Below are 26,540 nucleotides of genomic sequence, written 5' to 3' on the forward strand. Positions count from 1 at the left end.
ACGCACAATGCCCCAGTCGTCCTCCACCTCCTTCTACTCCTCCATGGAAAAAACTAAACACACACACACTACCCACACACTCTTTCTCAGTATGTAGAAATCTCTCATTCTGTTCGCCGATGCACAAAAAATACCCAAGTTAATAAAAGACAAGAGATGACGATGTGTATCAACACAACGCAGGTCAAAAAAATATTATCGAAGACACAGGAAGTCCAGGTGACACATTGGGAGAACGCGTGAGGTGGCGTTATATTTAAAGCGCTGAGGCTGACAGCGGCTGGAGGCAGGGAGAGTAGTGGGAGGAGAGAGAATACACGAGAGTGGGAGAGGTTGAACACGGAGGAGGGCAAGGGTGAAAATAATCAAGAGACGAGGGATGGAGGGAAGAATGACAGGGGAGGAGGAATGAAATCAGAATGTGGAGCGGTGATTGCTGCAGGGATTCTGCGTTTCCTCAAACCTGTGCACCGTGCAGGGGGTGTCAGCGTGTAGGTGAGTCTATGTATAGACGAGCGGGGAAAGCTGGAGCGAGGCGATCACACTGCTCACCTGCACGGTGGTGGTATTCTCTATATTGGTATTCAACAAGTAACAAATACAAAACACAACAAATCCACACCCAACGTCCTCCGAGGACAAACGAGAGAAGAGACAATAAAATAAATAATAAACAAATCAACTTAAAGGTGAGTTGAATATGAAATAATCCCAGTGATGTTTTCACTCGTGTGTTTCATCTAAATTGTATGAATTGTTGTTTTTTTTACTCTAGAATGATCCTTTATATGTAAATACTTTATATTTACATCAGGAGCGGGTCCTCTCTACGGAGGCCACCGTGTTTTTTCCAGGTTTCCACAGGTTCTCCTTCATGTTTAGGGGAGCGTGAGGTGAGGGGCATCAGCTGCAACATACACCTTCACCACTAGATGTCACTGAATTCCACACACTGAACCTTTAAGCCACGATAACAACATGTACAGTAACAATCCTAATACAGACAAACTGGACTAATCCACAGGTGAGGATTGGTAAACAGTGATAGTCTCTGTTTATATAGAGCTTCTCTGTCTGATGACCACTCAAAGTGCTTCAGAGTAGTTTTGTCACACACATTCATACAGTGCATCTATGTAAAGCACCTCCTCCATCATACAACACTCACACTCTGTCGGCCATTTGTGGTTTAGTATCTTGTCCAAGGTCACTTGGGCACACGGAAAGGGGGAGACGGAGATCGAACCGCCGACCTTCTGGTGAGTGGATGACCCGTTCCTCTCTTGAGTCACCGCCACCCACCGTCCGAGTCCTTTATACCTTCCAAGTTATTAAAATACTGTATGAAAGGTTTCCAAACCTCGTAGAATGTGGACTTGTTTCCCTGCAGGGTGCATTTAAAAAAAGAAACAGCATCTTTCGGGAATCTGACGGGGGGGGGGGGGGGGGGTTCAACAGAATGAGCTGGCGTCCGGAAAACACAATCACATAATGCATCAGCTGTGATATTATATGCTTCACTCTGAGAATGAAACGCTGTGGCTGGTTTCTAGGAACTCGTCCACGCCAACAAGTGTTTCATGAGGCAGCCCAGTCACAGAGCTGCTCCCATTTACATCCGCGTGGCTTTTAATCTGAAGATCTGCACGTCGAATTCAGCTGCGGTTGTGAGCCACTTGTGTTTTTTTTCCTTCACTGTCTGTGAAATGAGAGTGTGGGAGCGCACTGCGTCATCCCACCTCCAGCGTGTGACCCACCTGACTCCTGCTGACAAACAGAGACGTTTGATAACCACACAAGCTGCAGTGTAGCCTAAAGTTAAGAGTGTTTATAATACACCTCCCCCCATCCCCCCTCCCTCCCTCCCTTGCTCTTACACCAGGCCCCCCCCCCCCCCCCTCTAGCTTTCCACTTCGAGCTTGAGTCTCCTGCTGCTTGGCAACAGTGCGGACTGCCTGTGTGGGCGTTTGGCGTCGAGTGCCAGGCGAAAGGAGGGGCGCAGTTACAGTTACGACTCAAACTACGCAAACCAGGCACCTGCTGCACCGTGTGAGTCGGTGGGCACATAGGTGTGTGATTTCACCCAGTGAGGAACAGTCAGATCTAATTGTAAATGTGACGAGGGAGGCACAGGAGGAGTAATTGAAGGAAATGATACTCCTGCAGATCACATTAAAGATCTATTCCAGATTCAGAGTGTCCCTTCAGTCTGCAGTTTCCAGCCTGAGAAGCTGCACTGAAGCTTTTCAATGGAACAGATTCTGTAACTCGTGATAAATAAAACGTCGCAGCGATCATCTGTCTTCAATATGTCTCCTCCATCCCCATCAAGCTGTCATTCAATCCTGATTCTGTCTTTCACCCTGCTCCCACTCCTACCCTCTCTCCTCTTCACTTCTCTCCATCTCTTCTATTCTGCGTCTCTCGCCCACAGAGTTCTTCACACAGGAGCTCACAGTGTTCCCACGGTAACCAGTCTCCCTTTTTCTTTTTTTTTTTTTTTGCTCCGCGGAACGTGTGCACGAGTGCTTGACAAACATCCCGCCGGAAAAGTGTCACTTATGTGCTTTTTTTTTTTTACAGTGGAAAGACAATAATGAATCAAGTCATAGTAACAGCTGAGAAAAGACGATGGAGGAACATCTGATGGTGTGTGTGTGTGTGTGTGTGTGTGTGGTAATTAGATCCACAGTGATGTTTCACTGCCCAGCAGGCTTAGCACTCTGCCTTCCTCGCTAATGACAAAGCAAGTCCGTCAATCTCCGAGCTAATTGACCGTGGCTGTTGTTAGGACGCAACTGTTAAATGCTCACAACGGCTCCTTCAAAACTAAGCAATGGAGGCCCCCCCAAAATGACAGGGGGCCGAGAGGAGGAGGAGAAGGAAAGGAAGTTAGGACCTCCACTGCACCACTGGATAGGTGAGGGTAGCTGGAGGTGGACAGAGGGAGAGTGGAAGGAGATGCAGTATTGTCAGTGCTTTGAGGACAACTTTACAGTTTCCACAGCAACTATAAATCTTGCAGCGCTCCAGGTCCAAGGCCGTTTCACTTCCCGCAGAAAAGTTTACATCACAGCTACAGTCGTCACTTGTCTCCTCGTCATTTCAAGGAAGTCAGGTCTGGTGGCAGAATGAAAAGCAAGTGCAGACGAGCAGGTCTTGAGGGGACATGTCTCACAGTCTGACAATGTGCTGTCTGACTCACTGAAGTTCAGACATCTACCTGGAACTCTCCACAGGGGCTGTATGTGAGAACGCAAACGTACGAGTCAGTGGTTCCAGACGTTTTCGGTGACTTTTCCTGCCAGGTCACGAGGAAAAAGACGAAAAATGTGCGGATGTGTGAAACAGAAAACAAATATCTCAGGAGGGAATAAGGTGCTTTGATGAAAAGAGCAGACGCTGGTGTGAAAATATGTGAAAGGCAAACTCTGGAGCCAATTTTCTGAACATGTTCCTGTTCCTGAGATCATGTATGAAAACGGTGTTAAAGCTGCCGCACACCCACACACACGTTTTTTCTTTACTCTGGCTGATAATGGGCGGAACTATGGTGACAATTCATGACGTCACACAACTCTGAGTACCAAAAACGATGATAACGGGTCAACAAGTCATCTCCGCCTCCAAAATGGACGCTACAAAAATATGCTGAGGTGTAAAGAAGGGGTCTAAACAGAAAAGGACAGTGTGGGTGGACTGTACACGTGCAGAGGATTTATATTCAACATACTGTCCATGGTTAAAGGAACAATTCAGCACATCTGGCTGTTTCTTTACGATGTACCTGTATACGGCAGTAAACACTAAGAAGAAAGTATTTGAAATACATTTAATGAGCCTCACTATAACAAGAATATTTGCATATCAATAAAAACACTAGAGTTGGTGCATCAGGTGTAAAACCCTGAGTGCCTCATTGTGCTGAATATGAACATCTGCCGGGAGCACAAACGTCACAGGTCAGTTCACTAAGTGGGAGAAATGCATGCACTCATTTGCATCCACTGCTACTTGAAAGCATGCATCCTTGTGAAACCTGTGGGTTAATAAAAATGAAAAATAGAGTCTGATATTTTGTGTGAACACGTTTGAAGCCACGAACACTCACTTCACTCAGAAATGGTGAGTAAAAGGCAAAAAAACACCACCCACCTACTCTTACCTCCCACTCACACATCCATCATTTAAATGTACATCAAGCTAAACTGCACCACAGCGATCATTAGCACCAGTGCCATATTCTAATTCTACGTTATTTAATCCACCGCAAATCCAGAAATAGAAAATCTTATGGAGATGGAGATTCTTGAGAAACGGCAGCTGCATCTTCACTGTTTTCTTCTAAAAAAAAAAAAAAAGAGTCCAGAGAGATTACCTCCCATCACATCAGATTGGAGCAGGTCAGTACAGGCTCAGCTGAGCTAACCCACACATACGCCTGAGGCCGATTCATTTCTTCTAGTGGTATCTGCACAATCCTACAGACCAGAGGATGTAAAATACAGGTGAAAGTACCCTAATGATCGCATATTATTAGTGTAATGAACAATATTGAATAAACCCAATCAGCAAAACGTAACTGTGCCTCAGTCTCCAGCAGGAAAAAGAGCGAACGAGCGATGAGGGAAAGAGAAAGACAATAGGACAAAAGTAATTTCTGCAGCTTCTCTGAGTCATATCTGCAGCAGTGGGAAACAGGAACAGCGAAGGGGAGAGAGTGTTTACGTGGGTATGTGTGTGAGAGAGAGAGAGAGAGAGAGAGAGAGAGAAGGGGTGGAGTGGGGGTTGTAAAGGGGATTGAGGTTATGAGTACTAGAGCTTCACAATCAAGCTCCTCCTGAAACAAAAGGCCCATCACTGCGCTCCATATTCCCCCCGAAACGAAATGTAACGTCACTTTCAGAGCGAGCGGAGCCCACAGCTGCCTGCGTGGAGGGGAGGGAGATGGATGATGGAGCGGAGACTCAAGCACCTTCGCAGGGCTCTAAAGAGCTTGTGAACACTCCCACTGTCACAGTCGGAGTGAAGAGAGGAAGGGAAAAGATAGCTCTCCCTCTTTTTTCCCCTGTTATATAATTACACTGCTCCGAGTTTCAGGATCATCGAGGTTGTCGCCAAGACCTCCAGCTGCCCCCGCCTCTCATCCCATGAGCTGTATGAGCACAGCTGCGTGTATGTATGTGGCACATAATGAAGGATATAATCTTTCACTCATACAGCGAGACCTGTCACCAGCACCGCAACACGACAGGCTGCGTGGAAGACTGCAGGGTCACACTTGGTGTTTAATGATGGACGTCCCAGGTGATATTCTACAGTACACACACACACACACACACACACACACACACACACACGCACACACACACAGAAAGACACATCAATCATACATGTATATGTTCAGCTGTAATTAAAACCCCTGGGCCAGTGGTAATGATACTGATAATTAATTTCGTGCACCTCTTTATGACATTTTTGTGCACTGGCCATATAAAAAAATGCTCATTCCCTCACACACACACAAGTGCATGCACTCTACAAAGTGCACTTGCGTGACCCTCTCCCAAAATAACAACAGAAAAACATCTGCCGTGCTCTCAGCGAGCTGTGGCAGCGATGCCCTCAACCCAACGCAGCTACTCGGAGGAGGGACTTGACGTCAAATGTCATTTCACCCAGAGGCCCTGAGACTCACATTGTTCACACTGCCACTAACAGGAGGAGAGCAATGAAAGAGAGGAGCATTTGGGACAGCTGTTTATCCTCGTGCCGCCGGGAGGAACCGGAGGAGAGGAGCGACTCTGTTTTGATGCATGGCTTGAAAAAAACGGTAGAGTTTATCCAGCCTCCATGCATGGAAACAAAATTGAGGGTTGTGTAACTCGGAGAGAGCACAGGCCAGAGATGAGGACTCCTGCTGGAGGAGCCTGAACTAATTGGTCAAAAACAAAGGCAGCTCTCTGAGCCTTGCCTTCTCTGGCCCAGACTCTCGTATCTCCCTCCCTCTCTTACACACCCCTGATGACAGATGGCAAATCAGTGTGTGTGTTCCACCTTTTCTCTTTTAGACTGAGGCCTGCTAAGTAAGGTTGCTCCGTCACTTTCCATTCCCCTTGTCGTCTTTTTCCTCTCCCGATCCCTCTCCCACATCTTCCGTCTGTCTCTCCCTGTGATCGGAGCCGTATTTAGAGTCATCACGGGCACCGACGATGACGAGAGTCACGCTCGCATCTGATCCATTATCAGAGGGGCGGGTTTTGTTGCTGACCTCAGCTAATGGGCCAGTTTTGGGGCTGGGCTGAGTCACAGCCAGACAGGGACAATATGGCTCAACCGTGTGGGTGACTCTTTATTAAATGTGACACTTCATGCGATGCACTTGGGCTCAGCCTGGATTCAGAGTCGGCCGCAGCCACGACGAGGAAAATAACAAGGGACGATCAGCAAGATCCACACTTGCAATCCCTCGCTGTGATTTAACACCCACATAAATAACTGATATGCGTTTCTGCCTAATGACTGAGTCACCCCCAGGGATGAAGGGAGGAGGCCGGAGAGGCAGACAGACAGCGGAGGAAGAGACGACTCCAATCGATGGGGGACTCAAGTCTGAATCAGTCTTTGATAAGGGGACTGGGACTGTAAGGAAACAGACAGTGGGTGAAATCCAGTGATAATTGCTGAGATGAGCGTGCGTATTGAAATGTTATCATATCACTGTGTGCTTTAACATTTTAATCACTGCCTACTCACAGAGCTTGATGCGTGCTGAACAAAAGCTGACTCTATCTGTCCGTGTGTGTGTGTGTGTGTGTGTGTGTGTGGTTAAGTAAAAGTGAGGGCAGATGCACTTGCTGTTTGCCAAAGCTGTGTTTGCAGCATTCCAACTTCAGGTTAGACTTCAGTTTTTAGCTGGAAAAAAATAAATGCTCTCGCTTCAAGACCAATCAGCCTGGAGTTCAGGGCGAAGAGGAGAAAGAAAAACACAAACAGTGGGTGGATTTTCCGGCAGGAGTGCTTCACTGGTCCCGAACGTTCAGACCAACATATAGAAAAAACACCCATAACCCTCCTGGTTTCCTCAGCATACTACTATACAACTCCTACACTCCTCACTGTGATCATCACACAAATCAAACCCTCTGCGGGGAAATAGCACACAGTGTGAAGAAAAAGATACCATGAGCACTTATCATCACTCTACCCATAATCCTCCAGGATTTTGCATATATCCTCAATGGTGGCGTATTAAAATAGCCATTCCAAGGTTTAGTACCATTACTGCGAGGATTATCTGAGGCTGCAGCTACATCCTCACATTATGTGGGCTTAGCGTATAAATGATCTGTCACACTTCAGATGTTCTGCACATGGTGGTCATCGCAACAATTTAGAGAAACCTGCAAAAAAGATCATGATAATGTGACATGAAGCTCAAATCTGCAGTTTCTGTGTTGGAGGGGAACTTACTTTCTACGCAAGGTGGAGCTGGCGTTGGTGTCTGTGCTGTCGGTGCGTTCAAGTCGGTCTCGCTCGGTGGTGGAGGAGCTGCAGGAGAGGCCTCTGGTCAGCCTGGTGTGGGTCCTCCTCTCCCTGCTGGGCCCTGGAGTTGTGGCTGTTCCAGTTGTCACCTGAGGTGTTGGTGCACTACCGTTCCCACTGCTGCTGCCGCCACCGCCACCACCGCCACCGCCGCCACCGCCGCTGCCATGATGGATGGGGAGAGACAGAGGCTGGCTGTGGTTGTGGTTCTGCTCCGGAGTCTCTGAACCAGGCGTGCGTGGGCTGCGCTCCTGCCTCAGGCCCTGGTTCTCCTGGCTGACCCGGTCCAGCTGGCCCTCCAGCTCCTCGATACGCCGCCGCTGGGTCTCCAGGAGCTTGGCCTGGCTCTCGATGATGTTGTTGAGCTCCAGCAGGTACTCCACTGCCCGGTTGGGGCTCTCAGGGCTGGTCTCCATGGCGGGAGCCCTGCCTCTGAGGGTATGACCTCCGCCGCCAGCCACCGCCACAGTTTTGACCCCCGATGGGGCCACAGATCCACCCCCCCCACCAGCCCTGATGAGTGGGGGGGAGGGAGGGACCGACAAAGGCTCTGGTGAAGCTTCTGATGAGCTTCTGACGTTCACAAACAGGAAGTCACAAGTTATTAAAAGATGGAGAGTTTAAAAGTGACTACATGTCCTCAAATGTGAGGGCGGGAATGAGCATTACAGCATCTCAGCAGCCGTTAAACATGTCGCGATACCAAGAAGAGAATTCAAAGCTCAGGACAGCGTTAATAAAAGTCTGATTCCCTGAAGTCATCTTGTAGAACCTGGTGAAATCTGCACGGAGCAGTTGGAGAGTTTGTTGCGTCATGATGAATCTAAACAAATTCTTACAACAATAAACAGAGAATGGTTTAGAGGAGCTGTAATGGACTCCTCTTGATGATTGTCTAAGGAGAAAATAAATAGAGAGGAATAAGAAGAATATGTGAATTTATCCAGTGACCTGTGACATAAACCTGCTTATTTGCTTTTGGAGCAAATGGTCTCAGGTTTTAGTGAATCGCAAAAACATCTGAAATAGTTTTTCGTGGACGAGCAGAGGATGTAAAGGGTAAAGGGTGGAGGGGTAATGAGGGAGGGGGGGAGGGGGAGGGGGTCTCCTCGTTATGATATTACCACTAATTAGGCTTATCAGGCGCTGTCAATCATTACATAACAGACAGCTCTGCTCCCACCCTCGGTGAACATCCCCGCAGTCCGTCACGGTCGCTTTCAACCCATGGCTCGCTGCGTCTTCAGGGCGCAGAAAGTGAACGGAGGCGCTTTGCGAAGTTCATTTCCCCGAGGTTTAAAAAAAAAAAAAAAAAAAAATCCTCCTCTGAGCTCCTCCAAAATACTACATCCCGCTGGTGTGTACCGATTCACACGAGTTCTCCGAAGTGTGCGTCCCTGCGCGTTTTCATCCAAGAATTACGCACAGTTTACGCACAGGTTGATCTCGGAGATTAAAACTTAACACGTCGATCATCCAGAAGATTTTTTAATCATCCGATTGTCCAAAAGTCTTAATGGGCTCAAATCTTTAAACTGGCGCCTACTTTTCTTCTGTGTTTGTTGCTTCTGATCTGGAACAAAACACGTTGACTTTGACTTCCTACTTATCTGAGAGGAGCAGCCCCTCCATCCTCGGCTCTGTTAATCCGGTGCAGCAGCAGCAGCTCGGCGCTTTTCTTCCTCCTCTGTCTTTGCGCAGAAACACGCGGAGGTTTCGCTCCTTTGCGCGTCTGAGCTGCAGCGACGTGTGCGTCTTTTCCTCTGGAGCCATCACTGTCAGGTCAGACACAGCCAAGACGACGGAAGGCTTCCGGCCAAGACCTTCACAATAAAGCACCGATGAAGCACAGCAAGCCTTCGCCCACATGATAAAACTGCAGGTGAAAAGTGCTTTGAGGAAAAATGATTAAAGCAAAAACCCCAATGGAGAATGAATCATGGTTTTATTATTGTGCCCACTCGTTCATACAAGATAGACGAGTGTTGAGAGCTTTGCTGTGTGAACAAACACAACTCAATAACTGTTATTCGATAAATATTTTTTTTAAAATTGTAAAATCACATATATTTTCAATTACTATCCTTATTGAAACAAAAAGCTAAAGTTTAAAAGTGAAATGTGTTGCTATCTCTAACAAGAACCCAGCTTTGTATTATATCAAATGTAATCATCTCCGTTGTATAAATGCTGTGGGTGATAATCAGACAGATGCAGTTGATTATACAAACATTTGGTTGGTTTTGTCCAAATTCATTCGAGTAACTGAGAGAAATGCAGAAAATGTTGCAACTGTCTGTAAGCAACCATTCTCATATGCACTGGTGGTGGTGGTGGAGTTATCGTGGCTCCAGAGCTAAATTTCAACCCCGAGGTTTATCCGTCCATGCATGTCCTGTAAAATACTTGAGAAATGTGCAAGCTCGTTAAAAGATCCATTTTGCCGCAGGCTCCCGAGACAAACATTTCAAACTTGCATACAGCCACATCATCATCTTTACACCAGAGTATTTCTTACATTTCTGCAGGAGCTATTTTGTGGATATTAGTTTTATTCATCCATTCGTCCATTAAATCACAAAAATTTGCAGTATATTCATTATTAATGTGAGACTCTGGTTATTTTATAAGGTCTATTTCCATCTAAGTCATCCCCCTGTAAATGCCACATGCCCTACAGTAGTGATACTACAATGTGGATGCAGACGACATTTTATTTTGAAGGCACAATCTGACTCTGATTTAGCATTTTTTATTTGCAGCTTGATTTACTTCAGGTTTCCTGTTGAGCTCTGCACATGTAGAAAACTTGACACGTCAATGTAAAGCCTGTAAAACAGTGAAGGCACCAAATCATATGTTGAACATTTCTCTGTATAAATTCAGAAGCTTGATTTAAATGAAATAATCTGAAAAGTAGAAAAATATCCTTCTGCAGCATATAAATAGAAACACGATTGTACATATACATATACATATACATATACATGTACATATACATGCTATCTATACACACATGTGATTTTCTTTCTCTTTCTGTCTGAGCTGACTTGAACAGAAGGATGCGGCTTAGGACAAGATGAGAGAAAGACAGGCCTCAGAGCGATGTTATTTTTAGTGGCAGGACTTAAGTGCTCATATCTGAACAGAGATGCTATTAATGTGTGTGTGTGTGTGTAATAGTCTTCCTCACACAGGTGAAGCTGCTCCTGCTTTACAGTATTGGAATCTAATATAAGTGAACCCACAGGGAAAATGTAAAATCCATGTTCTTGCAAAGAGCAGGTTCAATAATTGATCTTTTTTTTTTTTTTTTAGCATCTTAATGGATCTCATTCCTCCATGACCAGTGTAATAGTATTTACAGTCTTCTGAATTATACATGGCGTCCCTATTTTGGGAATATGTATTTTACGGGATCCTTAAAATAATCTCAGCTCTCTCCTCTCGATCTCTCTCTCACACACTCACACATCACATCAAATCCCTTCTCTCCTTAATACACTGCAGCCTATAATTTTGCTGCCATCTGCTGTCCATTACCCAGGCTCCTCTGGTGCTCAAACAAAGACATGCATGACCACTGAGGAAATTGGTTTAGCAGTTTATTTGTGGTTTCATTAGAACGTGTTTACACTTCAGCCATAGAATCCCCCTCAAATTAAAAGGTCTAAAAAAAATTTTGAAGAAAAACCCAGAACAATAGCAAACGTTATAAAATAATTTTTGTTTTTACATATAGGCTACCAAGCTACTCTGTATGGTTTGGGGTGGGGTGGGGTGGGGGGGGGGGGGGGGGGTGCAGTATGTTGGCTTGGTCACTAAGACTTCACGTACAGCAACAACCTTTAGATTATCATTATTAGTTTTATGGGCTGGTAACAAACAGCTGTAACAGTCTGCGTCTCCAAATTCAACGACACGAGATTGAAATAATATGCGACACCTCTGCGTTATATATGAAAACGATGCGAAGTCGCTGTGGCTTCGTTGCCCTGACGACTTATCCAGAGCAAAGTATCTGAAAACCTGAGTATTTGACAAAAGATAATTTCATAGAAAAATAACATCTCACAGTATCCACTCAGCTCGGCTCCATGAACAGAACGTTTTAAAAAAGAGAACAAAACAAAATAATGTGCTATTTTGTCATCTGAGGCGCGTCACCGAGCTCAGATTCTGCAGAGGCTTATGACTTTGTCTTTTTGTGGTTTTCAGTGAGGACCTTTATTTCATTTTTTTGGCATGACTGAAATTACTAAACGGCCCGCCCACCTGTCGTATTAGAGACCTGGGAGCAAGGGTTTTCACAGCAAGAAAAATCTGTGGTTAGGATAAAGTGGTTTATGTTACCAAGGCAACTGTACGTGGCACGATGGGCACAGCACTCTCTAGAATCTAGACAGTGGTTTTGTTCTGACTGCACATACACAATATTAACAGTACTTGGAAATATGCACGCTGGATGCACAGTTTTGGCATCTTCTGCTGACTTCTGACGTAGGGTACGACACGGAGCATCCAAATCCACACTCAAGCAGCGCATTGCACAACATTCATTAATGAGTTTAGGGCAGGTACAATATACTTCTTTATCCTGTTTAGCCTCCACAAACGCTAGACAGCAATTTTCATAGAATTTCCCATCACACAACAATAAATACTTTGAACGTGTAGCTGTTGTATGTAATATATAGATATACTGCATATATTTATTCATATATATATATATATATATATATATATATATTTATAGACTTATCGTGATGTATTACGATCCAGTAATACAAATCAGGGCTTGGCTCCAGTTAGTGTAGTATTTACATTAGTTTTCTCTCATTTCTTTCAATACAAATATTTACAGAATATAGATTTCACACCTGCTGTCAAAAAGGGATCTGCATTGTCACAATCGTGTTTTCAGTTATATATAGGACGACATTACAAGATGAGGCAACATGAGACAAAGAGGATATTGTACAAACACACTGTTTCCTCTGGACGCGTCGCGGTGGATGTGAATGGCTGATCGTCTTGGACTGTTGCATCATTATTGCTCAGTATCTTCATGAGGTATAAGTGAGAGTCTTTGTACGGCATGTGGGGGGGGGGGGGGTGTTAAGAGAGAGGACACTGTGCTGATGTAGCCAGAGAGAAGCAGGAAGGTGAGCGGGGGATTGAAGTTGTCTGGAAATATCTATCACGTGAAGAGAGGAGTGCAACATAATGAGGGCAGCGGCGCCTCAGAAAGAAAGACAAGGTTGTTGTTGTGTCACCGGTGAAAAACACAGAACTTCACCATGTTAAAATGTGATGGTGACGGTTAACGCCAGCCGCAGGTCGGCTGGGAAAAGGCACAAAGAATATGACTTCATACTACGGTGGATATCAAAGTGACTGAGACAAAACGTTGGCGTAGTGAGGGTGGCTGCACAACACAAGTGGAGGTTCGAGCAGTGTGTGATGGACAGAATCTGATCCAGTGTCAGTGGCTCTACTTCCTGTCTCAAGTTAAAGCAACACCATGTAACTGTAGCTGAGCCACAGCGCCCTCTGCAGCCAGACTGTGGGAATGTTTCCTGGCTGAATATTGGAGATAAACGCTGGTTTAATGACGTCTAAGTCTTTTTTTTAAACTGACCAACTGTTCGGCACTACTCTTGAACTTACTGGGTCTGATTCTGAAGATTTAAGCTGTGACTATCAGTCAAGCTGCTTTCAGACGTGCGCTGAACTGGGGGAGGGGCCGTACGTGAGAGGTTACATACAAACGTCTGCAAATGTCCTGGAGAAAAGTCAGACTGAGTCTGTGTGAGAATACAGCAGGACATTGTCTGGAGAAGTCACCAGGATCAAACGAGACGCGTCGAAGATGTTTCTAACACGCGACTGACGCAAAACTGAAAAAAAAACAAATAAAAGCAACACAAAGATCTCGGAATGAAAAAGATTTCACTCAGAACGAAGAATCGAGAGCTTTTGGAGATAAGGGCGGACGTCGGTGTCAATGTGCTGTAAACAAAAACACAGTGGTTTTATATGCAGGTGTGGTCTTGCATGCTCTACCCAGACGTCCCACATCACAACATGTTCCTGTTGTTGACGACGTGTTTGACCCGAACAATCGATCGTACCTGTTCAGCCAAGTTACATCGTGTAAGAATCTGCTGTGTGGCTGATGAGTGGAGATGAAAGCGGCATCATTCTTTCTACTCAAAGGTTAAAAAGTTTCATGGTGTTGCTTTAAGAGACACCTCCTCTTCCTCCTCTCTGCCTTGTCTGTCCTTCAGGGTGCCTGTTCCCCCCCATGACCTGTGCCGCCCTGTGTTGGCTGGGTGTGAGCCACGGGCCTGGCAGCACCACAGCCCTGCGCCCGCCAGCCAGAGAGAGGCCTGAGATACTGGCAGCAGACCCGTCAGATTGGCTGCCCCCATACTCTGACTCATCGTCCCCCAGCTGCTCCACAGACCGCGTGGAGGTGAGGAAGGAGAAGGGCTCTCTCTGTGACACTGGATCTATCACAGCAACACCCGCTAGAGGCCTTTCTATATGCCCACTCTGTGTGTCATCGTTCTGTTCATCCCTACTCATCTCTGTGTCTCTATCTTCCCCCCTGTCGTCCTCCCATGACCTCTCCTGCTTCTGCTCGGCCTCCAGCTCCTTCTGCCTCCTCAGCTCCCTGTACTCTGCTGCCATGTCCCAGTTTTCCACAGACTCTGCCTCCCACTTTTGTTTGGGACTGGGAAGCTTTTGGTTTGGACTTGGAATAGGTAAGGTAATATTCTCGTCACTCGTTCTTCTTTCTAATTCCTCCTCCTCCTCCTCCTCCTCCTCCTCCTCCTCCTCCTTTTCCTCCTCCTCCTTTTCCTCCTCCTCCTTAACTTCCACCTGCTCTTCAACAGCATGTACGTCCTGCTCTTCCTCCGCCTCTCTAACTTCCACCTGCTCCTCAGCAGCAGGTTCTTGCTGCTCTTCCTCCGCCTCCTTCTCAACCTCTTCCTTCCTCGCCCTGCTCTTGCTTTTTCTCCCCCTGCTTCTACTCCTCCTCTGTCTCCTGTCCTCCCTCTCCTTTTTTCTCCCCCTCACTGTTCCCTTTTCCGTGTCACTATCGTCATGGTTCCTGAGAGCATCTCTGGGTAAACTCTGAGACTCTCTTTTCCTCCTCCTCCTCCTGTCCCGGGACCTGTCTCCTGACTCAGAGACGGGGCTTTGCAAACCCGAGCGTCCCCCTCCCTCTGAGGCCCCTCTTCTTCTCCTCCTTCCAGTCCCTTTTTCTTTCTCGCGTCCATCAGAAGACCTGCTTCTCATCTTTAGCTTGGAGCTGCGCCCCCTCTGTCCAGTGGAGTCTACTGCAGCCAAACTCTGCTTCTTGGGGTGATGCAGGTGGGAGGGGGAGGTGATTCTGCGCTCATGGCCTGGACGCACATTACACAGGAAGAAGGGATGGACAGAGGAAGAGAAAACAGAGTGAACAGGCTGGTAATTCAGAGGAAGAGTAAAATCTCTGGCACAGAACATTATGTAATCTGTTATTAAAGAGCTCTGAAATCCACAGTGTTTTTGTAAGAGATGCATTAAGTCATTTTATGAAACAACAGCTGCTTTTCTATTTTTAGTGTAAGCTTGACAAAACCCTCTACTAGAAACACGACACATCACAGATTATCAACGTGCTCTATCAACGTGCGATTGCATGTTCAGAAATTGGAAAGTTGGATGAATTCTGTTCACAGGTACATTTCTACTTTATCAAGGTTGTCTTCTAAAGACGAGGATCAATACACAGTCTCGTTCCACTACAGTGACGACAGCAGCGGTGAGTGAGCAGAGGAATGTAGAGAGACAGAAAATGGGAGAACTAACAGGAACCATTACCAACCGCGTATTCTCTGTCCGTCCAATGACATAGAAGCAAGGCTCGCCTAGCTTGGAGTTGGTCATACAAAGAGACAAACTGGAGAGCTCCACTGAGAGAGAGAGAAAAAAGGAACAGAATAGTGGAAAAGGAGAGAAATGTCCAAAGGAAGGAAATCCGAAGAGGCCCAATGGAGAGGGAAAACAAAGTGTGGGTATGTTAAAAGCAAAAAAAATAGTAGATTAACCAAAGATGTGTAAGAGGTAAACGTCCCCAAAAGAAAAAAGAAAGAGTAAAGGGTAAAAAGAAGTTTAGTTAGAATTAGTGCCACACAGAAAGCAGAAAGGAGATTATACAACTAAGACAAATGCACCACACGCCAAGACAGGTTCCCTGAGGGGTCTCACCATAGTCGGGCACGTAGCCGTTGCCTCTCTTGAGCACCAGGTGGATGCGGTGGCCTCCTCTGCGGATCTGCTCGACGGCCTGGCTGTGCGTCATCCCCGCTGTGCTGTCCCCATTGATCTCCACAAGCTGATCGCTCACCTGCAGCCGTCACACAAACAAGTGACTCTAAATGTCGTAACTCACAGAAAGTTACTCTACAACATTATATTGTGCTGACTGACTGGCAGATGACTTTCACATTTTACTACCACACTCGCAGCTCTCTACTAAAATGTAACACTAGGTTGGCAACATGCGCACTTCTTGATGTGTGCGACGAGGGGAAGTCACAGAAATGAACGGATAAGAAACGGGGATGATGTGAACTGGAGAGATGGATGTGAAATGAAAAAGTGATGAATTATCAAGTGATTTAAATAATTGGAAGCTGATTTGATTAGAGCGGTCGTGACGTAATGAAAACAAGGCCATGCTTCATCGTTCTCTCACATTTATCATTTATCATCGCCTCAAACAGATATTAGCTGATGTTAGCGTTGATGTTAGCATGCAAACAGTATTTGACTTATTCAAGCAATGTCCTCTAAAACAGTTTTGCTTATTTCATGTTATATATTTGAGCATTTGTCTGATTTCCGGTAACTGATCTGACTCAAAACATCTACATTCTAAATCTATCAGTAGTCACAGCACATTTTAAGACACAAAACACAAACAGTATATGTACATGATCCTGTCATCAACTGTAACATTGTTGGAAGGAACTGTGCAATTTTCATAGTACTACAATAATACACATAAAGGTAATAACACTGAGACAGACATTGCAGTAAAACAGTATAAAAAAAAGACACACCTGCATTTTCTGGCTCCGGGAGGCGGGCCCCCCCTCCATCAGTCCCAGGACGTAGAGGCCCATGTTGTACTCACTGCCCCCCCGCAGGCTGAAGCCGAAGCCTGAGGGGCCACGATCCAGGTCCACGCTGTAATATCTGGAGTCCCGCTGGGAGACAAGGGCAGAGAGAGTCAGAGGGAGAACTGATAATCAATCATATACTGGTAGTGAATAAGATGACCTCACCTTTGGACGTGACCTCTGACCTTTCCTGCTTCTGTGAGCGGGGTCAAATTCATTTGTTTCTGAGAGGCTTGAAGAGTCTGAAGGAAATCAAGTGTAAGATTAGATTATGAACGAAGAAGCAGGCGGCATATTTGTGTGTTTTCACCGAATGTGCTTACAGGTGCTTGGACGTGGGACGATGGTGAGCCTCAGTGAGTTTCCCACCCTGCGAAGTATCTGAGCGAGCTCCCGATGAGGCAGAGTCACCACGGAGCGTCCCTCCACCGCCTCCAGTCGATCTCCAGGTCGGATCTGCCCGCTCTTGGCGGCTGGGCTGCCTCGACGCACTGTCACGAACCGGTGAGGGAGTAGAGAAGCAGCTGAAGAGGGGACATAAGACAAACCGTTACCTACCACTACCTTAGATTACTGGAGTTAGTTGCTGAGTTGTTGGTTATAAAAGTCGCAGCAGGAACACAAAACTCAAACTCCAGCACCAAAACTTTCCTTTTAACTGAAGACGGTGAGAAATAAGTGGTGTCAACTGTTGATCAATTTAAAGCAGAAAGGTTAATCTCTCTTGTTCTCACGCCAGAATTCCTGAAACAACCTGTAGTGAAGCTTCAGATCAGTTTTGGCAGGATACACTTCATGAATTACTTCCCACAAAAGCCTTTCTTTACACCTCCCCCACAGTCTCCTTGAAACACTCTCCTCTTCTCCTTCATCTTCCCATCTATCAACCCATCTCTCTATCCGCTGACACACCGGGAACTGTTTTTTTGCTGTTCAATAATAATTTGTCTTTCTCCTCAAGAACAAACTGTCATGGAGCACAAGCTTTCCAGCAACATCTCTCTGTCCCGGATCTGTCAAACTTCATGAAACAACAGACTGTGGATATTTACACTTTGGTTTATACAGTGTCAGTGATTCTTATGCTCAGTTTTTCAAGGATCCCCAAATGTGCAGCTTCTCTGCATTGCAATGCCACTAGCATACAAAGCACGGACAAATAAATTTGCTGGCAGTACAAAATGTATTTTTCTCTGTGTGGGAAACACTGGCCGTCTTCTCCCGGCCCCTCACACCGAGAAAACAACACCACATATACCTCCTGGAAAAACACAGGAGTGTGAATCTGAGGTCGCAGATCGTTCTGCTGTTTTGTGCAATTCCATTAACTTTTAAAGATAACAGAAAAAACTAAACACAGTGCGATGAGCGACAATTAGCCCCATGTATCATTAACTCCCAGTCTTATCTTGAGATGGCTCATAATTCAGCTCCAGTTAGCGTCTGAGGTTGATGAGAAAAACATTGAGCCGCCCAAAGATAAATTTGGTTCCATTAATCTCCTGCAGCAACTAAAAAAGCTCCTTACAGTTTTTAGCTGGACGGTCTGTCTCTGTCTGCTTAGACGTTTAATTCTATCTTCTGTTCCTCGTCCCTATTACTCTCTCCATGACCCCTCGCTGTGCTTTGGTGACAGCTGGCCCCTCTTGCCAGCGGCCTTATGTAACCCATCAGGCAGTGTAAAGTTTTCAAGACTCGTTCAGCTGAGGAACATAATCATCCCTTCAGTCTACATCCCTCCAGGATAAAAATAGCATGTTGAAATTGGTTAACAGAGTGAGATGAAATGCTCACAAAGTTGTGATTCGTGGGCTGGGACTGTGTCGTACGACAGCGGAATGATGATCCTGTTAAAAAGGTACAGCCATAATTGAGAGCCCAGAGACACATCTACAATCTGTCTGGGGCCTAATCTGGGTGACCCAGGCAGAAACAGCAATCAGGTCAAATCAAAGCAAAGGCAGCTTTGCAAATAGTCTTCTTATCATGCATAATACATCAGTCGAACATCAAGAGTCGCCAAACACATGAATACACAAGCAACCGCCATGCCCACACGCACACATTCACTGTGACTCACACGCAGAGGGATTGGGACAGATGTACTCATCTGCACATGCACAGACACACACAGATACATCCAAATGGACTGATTTATTTCATAGTGTCTTTTCCTCTGGCTCTCCATGTTCTCCTGTCCAGAGTAATCCCACTGCGGTATGCCCAGCAGCCAGCCAGAAAGCCAGCCTCTGACGCGCTGCACTGATCAACGCTCAGGAGGGGAAGCAGCCCCCTCCCCACCATCGTAAACCCCCCCCTGCAGCCAAAAAGCAACGGCCGGTGCAGACATCCACACAGCAGCCTGCAGATGCTGACTACACGTCGTAGACCCAGGGGGAGAGAGGGGGAGAGAGAGAGAGAGAGAGAGCACTGTTGATCATGCAAACAGTAATCAGTTAATGCTGAACTCAGCACGGTCAATGTTATCTGTTCAATCAATTCCTCTCACTGCCCGTGTGGCTCACTAATGGCTCTAACACACAGACCATTACCACAACATGACATGTGCTGCTTTAAGCTCGGCTTTCATCCTCTCTCACCTCCTCTTATCACTGCAATCATCACTTAGTACAACTGTAAAAATCCATCACGGCTTCAGTTTCTTCGATAGGGTGCGAGTTAACTTTCATGACGTCAAAGTCCACACACACGAGACCAAGCAAACTTCAGAGTGCACCACAGATTTTAAAACCTTCAAGATCATGCACATATCTACACGTGTAACACTGCACCAAAACCAGTACCCCTCCCCATCTCTGTTAAATACAAAACAAGAATTGGAGCACATAATTACGTTTAGACTCCTTCACAGTTTTCAAAGCAGACTGTAGTCGCTCCAGCATGGCTCTCTCATTAGCACGCACGGCAAAACAAAACAACAAAAAATAAAACCTCCTGTATTCCGAGGTAAGCGGGCTTGAAGGTGCTGAGCTTCACATGTGATGGTCAAACAGGAGGTAAAACGCAGGTTTGCTGTCCCCCTCTGTTGCTCCACTGCGAGGGAAATGTTCAGGGTAGCATTTCTCTTAAGCATTCAGAGAGAATGGGAGGTAGGAGAGATGGAGAGAGAGAGAGAGAGAGAAAGACAGAGGGAGAGAGAGAGAGTGAGTTTTAATCTTTTGAAAAACCAGACTGGATGCTTTTACTGCAGAGTAAAAAGGGGGTGTGAGAGAGGGAGAGAGTGGGCGGGAGCTTGTTGGGGGAGAGCGAGAGAGGAGCAGGGGAGGGAAAGAGTGATGAGCGGAAGAGAAAGGAGAGAGAGATGTGAGAAGAGGAAATGATGGAGGGAAACAAGGGAGGTGTGGAGAGACGGTGACATGGCAGGAGTGGAGCGAGGGGGGAGAATGAGGACACGATGGAGACGGATGTATATGAGGGGGGAGAGGGAGAGACAGGTGCACCGACAACCTTAATCTCGCCATGAAAACATAAACACGCGCTCGCTCAGGCCATAAAGCAAATTGAACTGCATCAAACTGGAACAGCGCAGCCAATACGAGGCGTGGGAAGGGGAGAGGGGGTAATACATCACGGGGATGCTGCGGTTATCCTGCTATTCATAAGCACTACACTAAAAGCTAATAAGGACAGGATGTGTTCACATAAACAAGCCTCGGAGTCCTGTCAGGTCACAGAAGCACAGAGTGGGATTGATACGATACTTTAAACAAAAGGTCACTCTGCAACAGACAATGCAGCTCACAAACTGAACTGAACAGAGCACAGGCTGACAAAAGAACTGTAAATAACATGTGAGCTTCTTAGAGACTTATTCGCTCTCTTCACAGGAGTCTGGTGTGTCCCACTGTCTCCATACTTTGTGCTGATGTGAGACAATCATCAGATGGAAGAGACGTATCAATCCACTCAGTTAACTCTCTGCAAAAAAACAATAAACACATTTTCAAAAACTATTATTTGAAAGAGGCCATCGTGCACGAATGAGATCCTGAATGTTGATCCCACAGAGAATCATCCGATCCCTAAAGAGTGAGGCGTTGCATCATCATTGAGAAGAGGGCTTCCAGAGGACGTCCAGTGAGTCAGAACTCTCCCAGACTCCTCATTGGCTTCCATTTTGTCAGAGTGTTAAACTTGAATTACTACTGCTCTACTCTCCTAAAAAGGCTTCTCACCAAAATACATCTCTGAGTCATTACTATTAACATATGAGCCCACGATTGGGCCTTTGTGGAGGGTTACTTACTATTAAAAGATATTGTAATCGTGTGGCCACAGACTGAACACAGACCCTATTATCTCAGAATATTTGGTATTTGCATTTCGAAGTTTTTAAGAAACCAAAAATATACTAAAGGGCAGTTCACAATATTCCAGTCATGGGAAATAATCGATGAAAACTGACCTGAAAAAAACACTTGATAACAAAATAGTTGCATCGTGACTCATCTGGTGGCTTGTATCCACAGTGACCCCGTCTTAATCTGTAATTACCTAATGGTGCATCTGTCCACAGGGGCGTCCAAATGAAACCTGTTTCCCTGGGCAGGTAACCAAATGTTTCTATTGGCTGAGAAAAGTTCAACTAATGCCCGTCCAGTCCTACTTAAAAAATCTCCTAATGAAGTGAGCAGAGTTTCATGAAAGCAAATTGTTATATTCTTAGCATTTACTACTCGTGGGCTCTCACCTTTGCCGTTCTCCACATCCTGAGAGGCGATGACGAACCCAAAGCCCTCTCCTTGCTTTCTCCTGAGTTCTACGTCAAACCCTCGCAGTGACCGAATTTGTTCACCACTCTGCCTCGCCAGACGCGCATCAGGCACCGTGACGCCACCCGCCTCGTCCTCCAGGCCCGTGTTGATCCAGTCTTTGGGCTCCATCGTCAGGGTCACTGGAATCGACTCCAAGAAACTGGTGCTCTGGATCAGAGAGGAACGTGTCCGGGCTGGGGACGGAGGAGTGCTCATGGAGCTGCGGGGCAAAGGCAGAGTTTCTGGAAGAAGACTGGAGTCATCTGAGCCAACAGGTGGAGGAGGGGGGCGGAGAAGAGGCGGGGGGAGTCTCCGAACAGAGCTGGGGGAGACGGTTGAATGATAGATGCCTAACAATGACAGAGAAACAGAAGTAACCCAGATGAATTTAGCCACAATGACAAAAACGTGATCATCAGTCATCAAAAATCACTACAACAGATATAGTAATAATTTACCTCCTCTGTAAACCAGTAAGATGACTTCTCCCTGTCTGGTGTGTTCCTGGAGAACTGTTTGCACCTGTGAACAAATAAACAAGTATATCGTGAGAAATTTTAAGGTGGTATAATTGCACACTCACACTGTATAATATAATATTTATTCCTATATTTTGTATAGTTTGAGTGGAGTATATTTGTATAGTTATTCTGTTATTCTGATATCTATCTATCTGACTCAAAGCAGCGTACTGATGATTTATTATATTTAATCTCATTGTTCAACAATGAGAGAATGAGAAAAAACTAAATCATTACACACAATAAATGTTTTCCTCAAGTTTTTGTTTTTTGTGAAATATTTTAGTATCACTACAATAATTAATATGACATCATCTTTGAAGAGTCCGTCACAAACGCCTGTAAAACTCCAAGTCGGTGCTTTGTATTAACGGCAACAAGCAAAAAAAAAAAGCCAATAACGATAAATGAGTTAAGTTCACATGACTTCTCTTCTCATTTTGTCTCCAGTCACCTGTGAAAAGCTCAGACTCTGGATATCAGCTCCATTGATTTTGACAATAGCATCCCCTGGCTGCAGAGAGTTGCACTGCTTCCTGTCCCAGACTCTTTTCACTATCGTCATCCTGCCTCCCGGGCCGCCAGCCGTCACGCTGAAGCCGAGGCCTCTGTCTCCTTCAGTCTGAGCCAAGGCCACTGGCACCAGCTCTCCTCCGCTGCCCGCGCTCAGCCCCCCGGGAGATGACACGCTGCTGGGGCTCGCTGTGGGGCTGGTGTTGCCATGGAAACCGCTGAAGCTGCGGTTGTACGGGTTGTCAGAGGAGGAAGGAGGCCTGAGGTGGGAGGTCTGCTGTTTGAAGAGGGGGGACTGGGCTCCGCGGGGGCCGCAAGGCGAGGACACCGGCCTCCTGGGCGACTGAGGCAGGGGCAGCCGGGACCCTGACAGGGTGCAGGTGGACAGGTCGCTCTCAGACGACTTGGACGTGCCATATCGTAAATGATGGGGGGGTGTTGAGAGTGAGTTGTTGTTGTGGTTACGAATCATTGATGCCCTGACGAGGAAGAGGAAGGAAAGTTAAAACCAATGATAAATAAGTCTTTGCTGAGAAATGTTTAGGGCTGCAACGGATGATTAACGTTCCATAGAGTTTCCCAAAGTGATACAAATTTTTAATTTAAAACATGATGATGAAAGATGGTGAATATATCACATATACGTCTGAACAGCTTTCACACTAGCTTGATGATAAGTTGTCAACCACCAGCAGATGTCAGGGACACATCATCATGTTTGAAGCTGAGGCAGACCCATCACAGGCTGATCAAGCCAAGGTGTGTGTCCCTGACATCTTGGGGCCCGTCTTTCCTGATTTGATCCATGGACATTGGACATTGGATGTTTTTTTATGTTGGGTGTACTGCACTTTACTGGGACAAAGTTGTTTTGTCAGAGAAAAACCCAAAACCATGTCTTTGACTAATATTTTCAAATTTTACAAACAACAGCAAATCCTCACATTTGAGCAGCTGGAACATCATTCGGCAAATGTGTTTAAAAAAAAAACAGATTAAAAATGATCAAAATCAATGATCAAGGTGAATCATATATTAGAATCAGTAAAAAGCTATAAATAGAGACTCACTTGCAAATCACAGTCGCCAACCAGCAATTATTTTAATGAAACACTTAAAGGGGAACATTATAAATTCAAATTAATGCACTTCACATTTACACCCTCTGCAGGCACCAGTATGAGTCTGTTGTGTTACACGTGTCGGTGTTACCTGTGTGAGCCGATCGCAGAAACAACTTCGCTGTCACTCTGGCTCGCCAGGTTTTGGTCGAGCGACTGCAGCCTGGCTAAACTCCTCAGGGAACGAGGCGGGCGCATGGGGGGCGAGGAGGCGGCGTTGCTCATACTGGAGCGTCTGTATGGAGGCGGCTGCCTGACGGCGAACGACATCGCGTTTCCATTTGCATCCAGAGTCACCCCTGGTTCCATGTAGCTCCTCTCACTGTGGACTCCGTTAAAGTTGAAGTGCTGGGGCGTAGGTGTTGGGAGGCGAGGTAGCTGGTGAGGCTGGGTGGTGGTGGGTGGTAGGATGGGTTCCCCGCTGTCCAGTAGCCTTGGCGGGGGCTGCTTGGGGCAGCCGTCTGGGTTATAGAGCATGGGGTACCCTCTTCTGACCTCGACATCCACACTGTGGCCTACAGGCACCGACTTCAGCATCTCCACCACCTCTTTGTGAGACACTCCCAACACACAAACGTCATTGATGTAGACTAGGATGTCCGCTAGTAAAACAAAAAGGTAACACATGGATGGAGGTACTATTAAAACACATTTATTGTAACGATTTGCATTTTTTAAATTATCTGCAGCAGACATTAAACACATTCGTACCATCTGAGAGTCTGTATCTTACTGTTTTAACTGTGCTGACCATGTTCATATGCTCCAGTGAGCAGATATGTGTAGTTTGCAGATGAAACACCGTGTGTGTGTTTTGTGTGGGTGTCGACTAATCCAACCAACTAATCCCTCTAAACCAGCCTATTAACATTTATGAACTAGATCAGTCCCTGCAGAGACAGCCTGTGCCCTGGCTCCCAGAGTGGTAATATCCATGTGTGTGTGTGTGTGTGTGTGTGTGTGTGTGTGTGTGTGTGTGTGTGTGTGTGTGTGTGTGTGTTGAGGGGACTTAAATGTGTTTATGCAAAATGCAGGTCGCCCTAATGTACATGTAGATTTTAAGGTATCAGGAAGGTTAAGGTAAGGGTTAAGCAAGTGATAGTTAAGATTGAGATTAGAGTAGTCCACAGTCTAGAGGGAATTAATTTAAATCAATGTAATGGCGGCACGTGTGTGTGTGTGTGTGTGTGTGTGTGTGTGTGTGTGTGTGTGTGTGTGTGTGTGTGTGTGTGTGTGTGTGTACCGCCGCATATGCATGTGTTATGATAGCTAGATTATCTTGTGCTAGCCCTGAGGATTAAGGGCCGTTTGTGATACACACTTGCTGTGGGAGATCAGAAACATCCAGAAGTATAATCCCAAAGAGTGGAGATAGAGAACTACGGAGTCACACTGTTAAAACACACTGCTGATTAAAATATGTTCTGTTTCAACATTTGGAACGATTTACTATAATTACTTATCTCAGTCTGCAGCTGTAACAAGTCTATTATTATCACTAATAGCACTAATTTTTTTTAGTGTGTCCCTCTAAAGATAAAACCCTTCAGTGGAAATCTTCTGTCAAAGGATTAATCTCACATATTTTTCTGACATAAATACATTTCTTCAAGCGTTCCCATGCAGTAACCATCCCAGGTTGATTTTTATTTTTTACCTGTCTTGAGTGCTGAAGGTCCGCTCGCTGTCACACTGTAGACCTGGAGGAACTCTCTCAGCCGGCTGCCCCCCACGATGTTGAAACCAAACCCTCTGGAGCCCTTGGTCAAAAGTGTGTGCACAGGGAAACCCCGGAGCTCCTCTGGCTGGTCCGTGAACCCTGGCAAGTCACAGAAACGTACAAGAGCAAAGAGACGTACAGATAGAGAGAGGATGAGATAACGCTGACAGTCCCGTGTGTTTATATAACTTAATGGTTAGAACTGATGGGTTCTAGGAGGGCAGGAAAAGAACGTAGCAAACCAATCGCCAGATGGCTCTTAACAAAAACATATACTTATAAATAAATATACACGCACGCAAAGTGTTTGGTGGAAAGACTGCATTAAAAGCAGGAGCCATTACAAGCTAAAATCAAGAACGTAATCCATTACACTGACCCGACTCGACACTGTAATCTGGGTATTTCTATTTACTGTTACTTCACGTCACCACATCTGTGGAAAATGTTATTACACCGGAAACATTTCTACTTCTTACTTGTTTTTGTAAAGTTGTGGTAGATGCATCAAGCTTAACACACTTGTGTGTTTGGACTCCCAGAATTCACTGTGATCATTTCTCATGCAGGTAACTCTGGGCATTATGGGGATTATGTCACCGTCTTCTGGAGAGAGGAGGGTACTGCACTCTACTGAGACAAGCTGGAGTCACAGCATCATAACAGATGGCTTCTTTACACTGTGCAATGAGCCATGTCAGACAGACATCAAAAACTAGACGATGTCCTTGTTCTCCTACCAGCGAGTCATGTGACCAAATTATAAAATCAAGATGCTGGTCACATGTCATCCACGTGTCGCCGCTGCCCGCCACAGCAGCGAGTCTGGCTCTGTGCCAGCAGCGCCGAGCTTTAGGCCCTAATCACTTACACGTTTCTGTTCGGCTAAAAGCTCATTCCGTCTCATTTGTCTCTAACAAGCCGGCTGTGTCTCGTTACTTCCCTTCTTGACAAACATGTAGCTGCACTGAGGCGGTCCAACAGTTAAATGTGTCACCGGTGTTGGAATAATTACATCCCGACTGAGAGAAAGGAGGAAACAAACGGGGCTCACATTCATTTTTGTAGACGGTCTCCCTGCTTAAGGCTCGAGGACTCTGCCAGCTGCTCGTCTTTGGGTTGCGACTTGTCGAGACAAAGGGGAGAAAAGGGGAAAGAAAAGACAC

At 46.0% G+C, this 26,540-nt stretch overlaps 2 protein-coding genes across 6 annotated transcripts in view; both read right to left on the reverse strand.

The window, feature by feature from the left end:
- Nucleotides 1-9,339, reverse strand: part of iqsec2b (IQ motif and Sec7 domain ArfGEF 2b) — a 28,100-nt gene extending 18,761 nt beyond the window's left edge. For all 3 annotated transcript variants that reach the window (XM_069527301.1, XM_069527300.1, XM_069527303.1), the window contains exon 1: nucleotides 7,474-9,339. In XM_069527301.1, coding sequence (XP_069383402.1) covers nucleotides 7,474-7,961 — 488 coding nt within the window. In that variant the 5' untranslated portion in view covers nucleotides 7,962-9,339. The remainder of the gene's footprint in view (nucleotides 1-7,473) is intronic.
- A 1,797-nt stretch (nucleotides 9,340-11,136) lies between these two features.
- Nucleotides 11,137-26,540, reverse strand: part of LOC109645148 (membrane-associated guanylate kinase, WW and PDZ domain-containing protein 3) — a 36,588-nt gene continuing 21,184 nt past the window's right edge. For all 3 annotated transcript variants that reach the window (XM_069527306.1, XM_069527304.1, XM_069527305.1), the window contains exons 7-17: nucleotides 26,429-26,499; nucleotides 25,312-25,473; nucleotides 23,746-24,256; nucleotides 22,475-23,012; nucleotides 21,958-22,021; nucleotides 21,436-21,849; nucleotides 17,048-17,248; nucleotides 16,890-16,966; nucleotides 16,665-16,811; nucleotides 15,808-15,946; nucleotides 11,137-14,960 (exon numbers count right to left, since the gene is read on the reverse strand). In XM_069527306.1, coding sequence (XP_069383407.1) covers nucleotides 13,789-14,960; nucleotides 15,808-15,946; nucleotides 16,665-16,811; nucleotides 16,890-16,966; nucleotides 17,048-17,248; nucleotides 21,436-21,849; nucleotides 21,958-22,021; nucleotides 22,475-23,012; nucleotides 23,746-24,256; nucleotides 25,312-25,473; nucleotides 26,429-26,499 — 3,496 coding nt within the window. In that variant the 3' untranslated portion in view covers nucleotides 11,137-13,788. The remainder of the gene's footprint in view (nucleotides 14,961-15,807; nucleotides 15,947-16,664; nucleotides 16,812-16,889; nucleotides 16,967-17,047; nucleotides 17,249-21,435; nucleotides 21,850-21,957; nucleotides 22,022-22,474; nucleotides 23,013-23,745; nucleotides 24,257-25,311; nucleotides 25,474-26,428; nucleotides 26,500-26,540) is intronic.

The sequence above is a fragment of the Paralichthys olivaceus genome, chromosome 6 (assembly GCF_024713975.1).
Source record: "Paralichthys olivaceus isolate ysfri-2021 chromosome 6, ASM2471397v2, whole genome shotgun sequence".
Lineage (NCBI taxonomy): Eukaryota > Metazoa > Chordata > Actinopteri > Pleuronectiformes > Paralichthyidae > Paralichthys > Paralichthys olivaceus.